The sequence below is a fragment of the Phymastichus coffea genome, unplaced genomic scaffold (assembly GCF_024137745.1).
Source record: "Phymastichus coffea isolate CEN01 unplaced genomic scaffold, Cenicafe_Pcof_1.1 PCOF00076, whole genome shotgun sequence".
NCBI classification, from domain to species: domain Eukaryota; kingdom Metazoa; phylum Arthropoda; class Insecta; order Hymenoptera; family Eulophidae; genus Phymastichus; species Phymastichus coffea.
In genome coordinates this window covers 763,321-774,312 of record NW_026706887.1, presented here as the reverse complement: position 1 = coordinate 774,312, position 10,992 = coordinate 763,321, and the positions used below count along the sequence as shown (strand labels likewise).

Below are 10,992 nucleotides of genomic sequence, written 5' to 3'. Positions count from 1 at the left end.
TTGAATAAATAATGATTCTACGATAGTTCAATCAATGATACATTTCTGCTACACATTTTCCGAATACAGTATAAAACAATTTACATATAAAACTTACAGCTAAATTATGCTATCTAACAATAAAAATGTAGACACGACTTTGTTACGAATATAAACATTGAGACAACGGGTGATTGAATAGATGTATAAATAAAGGCTGTAATATATATTTGTAAATGGCACCTGGAATTCATACTAGAAATTTTTTGCGCGTACGTCTTCCGTACAGCTCAGTGTAATCTCATCGAGCAGATTGTTTTATCAGTAAGTCAGTTTTACTCTTAAACAAGACATATCAGACTTTTGCCTTCGTTCATTTTATCTTGGACTCTGTCGCTTGCGGTAGATTTTTCAGCTTGGCCGCTAAAAATCGCGCACGCAAATGTCAACACAATGCCCACTACGGCGCAATAAAATGCCCATCCTGCAAGTTTTGTCAGAGCACATGCAAAGATTGCATCGGAGAAGCGATCGCGATCGTAAAAGTTGTTTTGTCAGCGACTATTACTCACCTAAAGAGCAATTGGCCAAGTAAAATGCATCGGCTTCAATGCCACAGATCCTACGCACTCTGTCAGCGCCCCATCCACCAGCGTGAAATATCATGCCAAGTAAATAAGCGATTCCTGCAACGAGTTCGAAGCGGCCTTGAAATAACCTTGAGGAAAGGGAATGAAACTTACCGGCAATAGCTTGGGCAACTCCAGAGAGATTGAAGATACTCTTCCTGCCGACACTCTGCACGCAGCATCCGAGCAGAGCAGTGACGACGGTCGATCCCATGATGGCAAGCCCCAGCGACATGAAGAACAGAGACAATTTCCAGAAGGTGGGGAAGACCGACGAGTCGGTAGCCATGCCCTCCATGTTGAAGTTGGCGCAGTGATTGCGCCCGAAGAGTCTGGTGCAGCGGTTGTAGATGCCCTCCGACGGTGCGTACAGTTCGGCACCGCTGGCTAAATCAGATCAGGCACATGACGTCAAAAAAAGAAAAGCTGCCTTGACGCACAGGAAGTCGTGACAGCGGATGGGGCGCCCGAGAGAGGCAAACGGAAATCGGTCGCGCGTCGATGAGCTTACGAGTGTCGATGGTCTTCGGCGGGCCCACCAGCCATCTGGGCGTGATCACAGCCGATAGCACCGCCATGAACGCCAGCAGGGAGAGCAGCGTCCAGGCCAGGCTGCGCCCCGTCACTATCACGTAGCAGCACATCCTCGCGCGCTTCAGCTTGGCCGCCCGATTATTCGCTGACTTTTGTCCGAGCGCTCTCTGCCGCCCGACACGTCCTCTTCGGTCGCATCTTCAGTCTACAACAGCGATTTTCTCACAACTCGAATACCTCGTTGCAGCGCATTGAAAGCTCCGCTGTGTGAAAGTTACTGACGCGGCAGCCGACCACGGATCAACGCCATATCTGCGCCTATATCTTTCCAGAGCCCTCCACTTTAATGCGTCTTTTGTCGCTTGGCCGATCGTTTTTGCGTTGCGAACAAGTATTGGGACACGTTTGTACCATAAGTTTTCGTTAAAAAATAAGTTTCAATCGCATGTGCCCGTGATTTTCAATGGCAGCGTTCAACGCAGTACTTCTAAACGCACGTGCCAATTTTTCAGATGTTTTTCATCGACTTTGTTGCACCGTTCCTCTCCACGGCCAAAGCAAGAGATAAGAAAGTAAAAGAGGAGCGGAAATAAAAGAAAAGTTATATATAACGTGTTGTCGTTATATACGTCTTGAAAAGAAGCTCTTAAAGATCCTTCCTCGCTTCGAAGTCCGACATGTATATATATGCAAACGTATACCAAGCGTAAGAGCAGCCGTGGCAACTTTGATTTGGGCGGGTATACGAGCACGATGACAAAGAGCGCGAAGGCGCGCGGCTACGTGTCGCGGACGCCGCTAAGCGTACAGTGCGTAAAGAGAAGTAAAAAGAGCGCATCTGCCTCCCACATTTGTTCCTCTCTCTCTCTCTTTCCCTCTTTTATTTTCATTCTTGCGCGCACGCGTATGGTTTCTCTTTCACCGCCACGCCTTTCTTCAGTTATAGTGGCTATTGTCCCTCGCGGCTGACGACGCATCGGGAATTAAGTGCGTCGGCGGTGCGTCAATCGTATTAATTAGTGTATTTATTTCGGCGAGACTGCGCTCGAGCAGACTAGCTTCCGGATGCTACTTAGGATAACCGCGCGGCCAAAGGAGACACGCGAGATCTCGCGCCGGGGGGCCTTCGCTGCGCTGCACTCCGGGGCGCGAGGCGCGTTGGGACAGGTGCCCGAGGATTATCGCGATCGCGCGCGGACCGGACATTCCGGATTCCTGCGTACGGGCGCGCTCTATTTGCCCGCGCTCGCCACCCTCCCAGCCTCCGGATCGTTATTTCGCTTTGGCAGCGGGCCCTCGCGAGCCGATCGTCCATGGCGGCTCCGCGGCTCGAGGGCCGCGATCGACTTCCGCTCGGGCGTCGGCCACGGTGGCGCTCGCGCGACGAGGACGGCGACGGCGACGCAGCCGCAAAACAAAGAGCGAGAGCGCGCGCGCGCGCGCTGCCGGATAGCAGGCTCGCCCACTGTCCGGCCGTATATCTGCCGAGCGGAGAGCGGCCCACGCGCTCGCGGCCGCGCATTCTAATTAGCTCGCGCTATTTCCGCGCGCCGCGATCGCGCTCGCGCCTTCGCTATCTTCGGCCAAGATAATGCCGACGAGCGCGGTCGCCGAGGTGCGCGCACCGAGCGCGGCCGCGAGCGACGTTGCCAGCCGGCAGAACCGCCCGAGAATAGCCGATGCACGTGCGGGCGCGCGCCCGAGCTTTTCGTCCAACGGAGCCGGCGAAAGCGCCTCTCTGAAAATAAGCAGACCGGCCCGCTGATGGAGGAGTCAATGACACGCCGCGCAGTCTCTGCTCTCGCTCTCTCGCCGACGGACGGGCGCACAAGAAGAGCGCCTGTGCGCGAGCGATAAGCGGGAGCGCCGAGGCTCCGACGGTATCGGCGCGTGTCTCTGCCCACGCGGGCCCTGCGTCGCGTGCGCCTGCCGATCGGTGCCCTGCCGCCCTGCCGCCCTGCCGCTCGCTTCGATTCCAGCTCACGTCGCACCGGAAGGTCGATAGGGCACGACTCGAGAGCGATGCTCATCGCCGCTCAATGACGCAACGACAAGCGTCGCGCAGACGGCGATGACTAGTTGGAGCAACGAGGCGACGTTGCGCTATCGAGTTTTTCCGAGGTGCACTTGAGAAGCAGCGCTCGCCTTCGTATTCCGAGATGACGAGCAAGCCTTTCCCTGCTCGACAGTGCGTTTGACGTCCAATGCCAAGGCTCTTCCACGTAGTTCGTATCAGACCTGCCGCGATAGCTTCGATTTATCGTCCAACTTTTGCCGATTGATTTGCATGCAAACGCACCAGTTGCCCCTCCAGAGAAATTGACTTTTTATTGTAGAACGGCATTTATCAGGCTGCTAGCTATAATTTACGCGCGAGCACGATGCAAATCAGTAATCCCTGTCGTACGGCTATAATATTCTCGTGCCGAAGCAGAACTCGTCATACGATGGGCTATGGCCACTGCGCGCAATAAGAGCCCAACGAAAGCGCCAACAGCGCCTTGTGGTAGGCCTCTTCATTTTTCACATAAATCAAAATATAATAGTCTCGGAATTCCAAAAAGCCCGAACGAGAGCAAATCGAAAAGACAAAGATTCAAAAGGGGCAGAGGGAGGGGGGGGGCGAGCGGCGAAGACGACGAGAATGCATAATTCATAAAAATAAAAGAAAAGAGAAAAAAGAAAAAAGCAGCCTTGACGGCCAGTATATTATACGAGCAGCGATCCGATGCCAAGCACACGAGAGACCGTAAATTAATACAATCTCGATGTAGCGGCGAAAGGTTTTTGGAAGCGCCGGCACACGCAAACGGCAAACACCCGAATCCACTCCACTTATTTCTCTCGTTCTTTCCTTTTTACTCTTTCACCGGCTTTCGAATAGGTAGCACACTCGCGCGAGCACGTACGGTCGCATGGCTCTTGAGCACGAAACGGAAACGTCGTCGTCGGCTCGTGTGACTCGTTGAGCGTTTGGGAGAAAAAAAGCCCGTTGCCGGCGGACGCAGGAAGCATTTCGAGCGATTGGCTTTTGGCGATCAGCTTCTCGTCGACGCGACTTGTCGCTTAGAAATTATGCGTTAGGTCCTCTTGCCACCGAGATAGAGGTATATAGAAACAAGAACCGTCATTGGCATCTGCGCGCGGCGTTTCGTCGATGAGTAACGAGCCCGTAACGCGCGACAAAACGAAAGAGTAACGAAAGGCACGTTTCCGCGAAAGCTCATTAGTCGTCTGCGCCGCGAATATTCGGCAAGGTGGCGACGGCAAGACCGTGCTACCTGCTAAAACACATACCCAATTCGGAGAAGAGGGTTAATCCATGGCGAGTCAGAGTTGTCCAAGGAAGCCCTACAGCCTAATAGAGCGGGGCTGTTCCGCGCGCATAATCGCGCACCGCACGCACTGGCGCAGCTGGCGTCGCGCGAATTTCGCGACTATTCGGGAGTGTGCAATACGAGTTGGGGCGCGACCGGCGCGGACGATGTGTCGAGCCAAACTGAGCCAGAGAGCAGTCGGCGAAGAGCGAGCCGACTGCCGGCTGTCGGCTGCCGGCTGCCGGCTGCGGGCCTGCCCGCGCGTATCCTATCATACTGGCGCTACTCCCTGCCAACCAGAGCGCCAACGCGACGCGCTGTGCAACGATCGCGCTCGCGCATTTATCCGTCCACCTCCCGACACTCGGAGTGCCATCCTTCGCTTGCTTTTCAGTCTCTCCAAGTGTCCGACCTCGCTGTCTGTCCAATTCCGACAGCCGACCCGCGACATTAGCGACTGTTTTGACATTTGTCCATCGTCTCCCCGATCTGCCCAGCGGCCAGCGAGACGATTGCAATAGCGTCGTTTTACGTTTCTTCTTTCTCTTCCGAAATCGAGGGTCTAAAGCCTGTCCCAACAAACTTCAACACGCGCGCACCAAAAATAAGCATAGAATTCCTTCAATTTGAGTCGATAGAGCGACGACACGTCAAAGGGGCCTCCGAAAAATGTGGATCATTGGCGGGACCCACGCAACTTCTGCTGGTAACAAAGGAAGCTCGCGCTTTCCACATCGGGGGTAAACGCACTTGGATCGCACCCCTACGAAAATTCGATTCGTGATTGACGCTGCAGTGCGGAAAACCGTACGTATGGACGACTCTGAGTCAACCCGACTAGACTCGAGTTCATTCCCCTCGCAGAGGCGCGCACGCTTTGGGGGTTTGGGATACTGGCAACTTTTCCACGCGCTCGCACCTTTTTTGTAGTTGGGCTGCAAATTATATGTACAATATTTCAGTTTCCATAAGTTGCTATTTGCTATTTCAACGCATCGATTTACCCTCGACAGTGTAACTACTGGCAAAGATATGTACTTTGTTTTCTCCGATTTACGATTTTTTATAACGACGAATCTCACCTTCATTCCGAACATAACATGACTAATATAAATTACTATGCCTGAAACTTAAAAATTGATCAGCTACAGTGAACACGAAGCTCTTTCTTGGTGCCAATTAGATTGAAAGTTTGATATCGTAGTATGAATTACTCTTGAATTTTAAGCTATCGGATGTAACGGACGCGGAATGAAAAAACGATGAGGTACAAGTTGCACGTGATAAAATTCTAACAATAGTCTGTACACCGTAGTAACTAACTTGAAAAATACAAGTACACATTCAATTGAATATGGATTATAACTTAAAATGCAGTCAAACTGATATTCAAAATGCTACGAAATCTGGCGGTTTGGTAAACGATGATTTTTTAATTGAAAAAATGAAAATAATTAAAGTTAGGAAAATTTCGGGAACACTGATGCACGCTGATTGCCTGACTATCAAGTAGAAAATCAATATTTGTTTAGCGTCCTCTAACGGCTAAAACTTCAGTTACTCTTGCCGTCGATGAGCGACAAGTGTTTCGAACGACCATCTCTCTTATTTTTAGTCAATGTTCGTACGTGGTTGCGTTTATCATGTAAGTAGATTGTTTATTTCTTTATATTTCACCAATTTAATTGTCTTTTGCCTTGCAGTAGTTTTTTTACTTTTATAATGCAAGATTTTGTTACTATTTGGTCGCGTATGCAACGATAACACTATAATAAATAGGCAAAGTGCTTTAAAGTTCTGGAGAAACTACAATACCGTAGTTTTCTGTTATCAGGTGTTTATTTTCTTCATATTGTATTGGAAGTTACAAGATTTAAAACGACAAACGAGACATAGATCAACCAAATCATAGATTGACACTATTTTAATGCAGTTATTACTCACAAGGTATAATAATAAAAATCTAAAACGATAACTCACCTTCATAGAACAATATCAACGGAAAACGGTGACAATGTACGAAAATTTATTCAAAAGTCCCCTGCAAAGAATTTTCTTGTACGGGACATTAAAACGGGGTGAACCAAATCACAGCCTTTTATCCAATAAAGAATATGGATACGCTAAATTAATAGGACTCGGCAAGACGTTACTGAAATATCCTCTAGTTATAACAACTAAATACAACATTCCATTTATGTTAAAGAAACCTGGTTTCGGCAACGTAAGTATATGCAATGAAGCTTTAACAGTGATTTTTATTAATAAGATGTATGCTTTAATATTTTCTATCATTATTTTTCGTAACAGCAAATATGTGGTGAAGTTTATGATGTAGATTCAAAAATGCTGAAAAAATTAGACGAGTTCGAAGAGCATCCTAATTTCTATGTTAGAGCAGAAGAAGATATTTGGTTGGCATCTGAAAGCAATTTAAAAAATGGGGCAGAATTCGAAAAGGTAATATTATTCGCATATTGTTACATAAACGAACGTTCGTTCGGAAGCTCAAATAATGCATTTAATGGAATATCAATTTTGCAATAGGTTGGAGCTCAATGTAAGGCATGGATATACATTTTGCCGAAATTCAACGAATCCTTGCTGGAACTTCCAATGTACACATCCTACAGCAACGATGGATCACATGGACTAAAATATTGCGAAAGGTATCTGCGCGACCCAACTTTTAATCATAGAGCTGAAGTAACATCATGCAATTAACTGCATGCGTCACACGAACAAATTATTCGCAAATCAATTTCATATGCTAAAGGTCCGTAATGTATCTGTTGATGCATTGATAGAAATGCTTTTGCGAACTTATTTTACTGTCAAATAAAAAGGTGTAATTTTTTTTAGCGAAACCGAATTAAGCAAGCTCGATGATGTTTTATAAAGAAGTTAAAGAAAACAAACGTAAGATATAAAGGGAAAAGGCGTATTGGCTGATTAGAATATTGACTTGTAAATAAAAAGTAATGAATGACCAAGAAATTTTTACATTTCGTTAATATTCTTTTTATTGTTATTAAGGTTTCGGACTGCTGTCGCATATACCACTCATGTTTCGCAAAACGTACTGTAACTATGGCTTCACACTAATATTTGCTTCATTTCTTTTTTTTCTATTTAACTTCGATGGTAGGATTATAAATGTCGATCGTTATTTTGTACAAAATATTTACTTTTCGTACAAATTAGTCTTGATAGAATTCTCGATTATTTTCTCGATTAACTCTATTGTTCTTTAAAGAATGATTTTATGCTTAACAATCATTTTGTATCATATAAATACTTTACAGACTAAGTAGACTTGAGGAAGGAGCTGGTAAAAAAACTTTCTAAAACATACTAAGAAATACGTGTGAAGAGCGCATAATCCCCTTAATAAAAAAGATAACATGAGCAGTTCTTTTTTAATAGGGGGATTTCATTTTAGAAATGGGAAAGTTATAAAAAAATTTACGAGAAAAAACTAGTAACTCTGTTCTTTTACTGGTGCACGATTGATTTGCACGTAAATGTTTGTAAACGAATATTAAAACAATATTTTGCGTGACAAACGCACTGAGCTTAACGAACATGTTACTACGTTTTTATCGTTTTTTTTATACTATATCATACACAATCCTTCTGTTTAAGACTCAACGAGGCACTATATGCACAAAGTTATACAACAGTAAAATGCTTTTCAGGCAGATCTTGTACAATCTTGCTTTTTCTAAGAATTTATTTGTAAATAATAACAATTTTTCATTGTCCACTGTACAAAAATTTATTTGGTCACTTAAATTAATAACTTTTTATAGCACCTCAATAACTTCCAAAAAACAAAGACAAATTGTATCTTCGACTAATCTTTCATCATCCTTCCTCTTTTATTTTTTACAATGTTTAAAAAAAAAACTTCAACCCAATAAACATATTTAAACAAGCATCAACAAAACCATACACACGTTTACCTTCACAACATCGTCTTTTCATTGATTATCTTGTCAGTATTTTTCAATGTTTATTCTCATCAATTTAATAGTTCTGTTGGCTTTTCATTTTAACTTGCACACTTTTCATGTTTGCGATACCGTTCCGAAGCCCAGCCTCGGAATCTCAATAACCTAAGTATAGTATCAATAGTAAGCTTTTTCTTACACTTATTAACGTGCTTTTATTTAAAAAATGTAGCCATGTCGCTTTTGCGCTATTAATCTCTTCAAATTTCTTATGATCGCTTTGCATTACCGCAGCTTCTATCGATAATGCGTGCTTAATTAAAAAACTTTTTTTTATCAATTTTAACACGTTAAAGAATCATTTATAACGATAAAACGAAGAACTTTCCAGGTGTAGAGCGGTAAATAAATAGGTATGCACGGAGTTGTGCGTTTTTAGCCTATTAAACGTGTTTTACGTCGTAAACTGGACCACGAAACGGAGTGAGGCGGTAACGTATATTAATAATCTGTCGATAGCAGACTTGTCACTTTCAGCTTTGATCTTGAGACAATGCTCCATATTTATTTCCTAAGGATAGCTTTGGAGCTTGAGGTTGATTTTCTTGTGCACTATAAACTTGTCTTCCTGCACCTCGATTTCGAACCTCTTCGAAAGAACCTTCATCACGTTTCCTACACAAATGCAGTAATGATTAATATTTATTAGATTTAAGATAAGTTAATTGAAACATATTGTAATAAGTGAATCAGTTTGATCTTTAAAGAGTGTTTACATACTTTCTTCCCCATGCTCCCACTGCATCGTTAGTAGGTGGCTTGGCATTGAGTGTGGGGAAATATTCTTCGCTGTTGATATCTGGAGCTATATTCTTTGATCTCATACGAGGACCAGGACCTACACGCTCTGGGGGTGGTGCTCCATGCCTTAGATGTGGTATTTTGTAAGTTCCTCCAGTAGAAGATGGAGGAGGTTGTTGAACAGGCTGAGGTTGTGGCGTTGGCTGCGTTGACTCAGGTTCTGGCTGGCCTTGCGATTGTGATTGCGACATTTTCCAAGGACCCAAGTGTTTGCCTCCAGGTTCACCCGATTCCCCGTCCGAACTATTATCACCAGTTCCTCGATCATCATCTACATCATTATCGTCCATCGCTGACACTGTTAAATTTCCAATTTTCAATCCTGTGTAATCTTTCTTTTCTTCTTCAAACTCCTTCCACTCATCTTCTTCCTGAAATTATAACAAGAAATTACATAATGAAAATCCGTGTGTGGAAGAAGCACACTAAGTAGGAAGGGAGAGGATCAAGAGGAGGGCATGAATCGGCAAATTGCTGGTAACAGCTGCCATTTCCCAAAGCTACTGCATCTTCAAAGCAAAAATAACCTGATCGCATTACATAAGTCCCGGCTTTCTCAGATTAGCCCCCTCAATGACAATATTGTGATTTAAAAATTTAAAGTTGCTTTTTAAGACGATGGTTTCGGGGAGTATCCCACTAAATAAGTTGTAAGCATGCTAAAATGCAGTAAAGGTAAGTACAGGTAAAAGGATCCGAGCGTTGAGAAAGGGGAAGGCGCGCGCTTGGAGTGACGTTTATACGCGTGCAAACATGGCAGCGGCACACTTTTCACGTGGAACAGTGAGACGACAGTGAGGGCGACTAATTATTGTTTTTGACTGTAAAGATATGCGTACTACGGCTGTCTTACCTCAATCGGTTGGTTGTCCTCGCTTTCGGCATTGGTCGGCTTTTCCTTGGGCTTAGGCTTGTCTACCTTCTTGCCAGTTTCCTCGAGTTTTTTGGCTATTTCCTCGGTGGTGGTGAACTTTTTTCCCTTGCCCTTCTTGCGGTCCTTTTTGGCGAAAAAATCGTCGAGATCAGCCATGCTTGTTTTCACAATGTCTATCACAATATATAAAGTTATGTGTCAGCTTATTGTAAAGATACGAGAGAGCGAAGAGCCGAGCACGCCGGGAACACGGCTATCTACGAGTAGACGTGGTTGCTAGTGGTTTAAACCTAAACCCACAAGCTTGGATCACGTCACGAGAGGAAGAGAAAATACTGAAAAGCGTCTTCTCTCAACCAAGTTTGTGAGACGAGTAGCTGAACACCAGAATCGTGACTTTTCACACGGAATCACGTTCCACGCGTAAAGCTAATGCACGTCTCCCGACGACCACGTTCAACAACCACATGGGCTTGCCTTAGCACCCGACCGGAAGTCCCGCTTACGCTCTTCGTTGCGCTAGTGTCACATACATAGATACAGCAGTGCTCCTACACAGACACGAAGTACGAAATACGAGCAGTCGAGCTGCTTGTTCAATTTTCGATCCATCAGTACTTCACATAGACGCGACACGTACGATACACAAAAGACCAAACTTATCGACGCGTGTACATACACGTGCGCGCAGCCTGGCCTCCTCCAGCCCTTTTTTTACTTCACCCATTTACAAATATACTCCTTTAGATCTATGTGTATGTGCATCGCCATGTTGACAGCTCTCACTACGTGAGTCAGGTTTTGCGAGAACGCGCGATCTTTTAATATTTTGTACATACTTGATT

General features: G+C 45.1%; 4 protein-coding genes across 5 annotated transcripts in view; 2 read left to right on the top strand and 2 right to left on the bottom strand.

Moving 5' to 3' along the window:
- Positions 1-10,992, top strand: part of LOC131668306 (pyruvate dehydrogenase (acetyl-transferring) kinase, mitochondrial) — a 39,084-nt gene that overhangs the window by 15,594 nt on the left and 12,498 nt on the right. The gene's annotated exons all lie outside the window — the stretch shown is intronic.
- Positions 94-4,672, bottom strand: LOC131668308 (LHFPL tetraspan subfamily member 2 protein). Its single transcript, XM_058942371.1, has 5 exons — positions 4,440-4,672; positions 1,120-1,347; positions 723-995; positions 552-665; positions 94-463 (listed from the first exon to the last, which is right to left on the bottom strand). The coding sequence occupies exons 2-5, from the start codon at positions 1,250-1,252 to the stop codon at positions 321-323; spliced, it is 663 nt and encodes a 220-aa protein (XP_058798354.1). The 5' UTR covers positions 1,253-1,347; positions 4,440-4,672; the 3' UTR covers positions 94-320.
- LOC131668309 (putative gamma-glutamylcyclotransferase CG2811) lies at positions 6,085-7,453 on the top strand. Of its 2 annotated transcripts, none has more exons than XM_058942373.1 (5): positions 6,085-6,104; positions 6,294-6,683; positions 6,770-6,919; positions 7,007-7,128; positions 7,322-7,453. In XM_058942373.1, exons 2-5 carry the CDS (start codon positions 6,474-6,476, stop codon positions 7,356-7,358), a joined length of 519 nt encoding a protein of 172 aa, XP_058798356.1. In that variant the 5' UTR covers positions 6,085-6,104; positions 6,294-6,473; the 3' UTR covers positions 7,359-7,453. The 2 variants fall into 2 exon arrangements, with proteins under 2 accessions (XP_058798356.1, XP_058798355.1); XM_058942372.1 differs by having other exon boundaries at positions 7,007-7,235.
- LOC131668307 (protein CDV3 homolog) lies at positions 8,946-10,840 on the bottom strand. Its single transcript, XM_058942370.1, has 3 exons — positions 10,127-10,840; positions 9,193-9,644; positions 8,946-9,087 (listed from the first exon to the last, which is right to left on the bottom strand). Exons 1-3 carry the CDS (start codon positions 10,301-10,303, stop codon positions 8,946-8,948), a joined length of 771 nt encoding a protein of 256 aa, XP_058798353.1. The 5' UTR covers positions 10,304-10,840.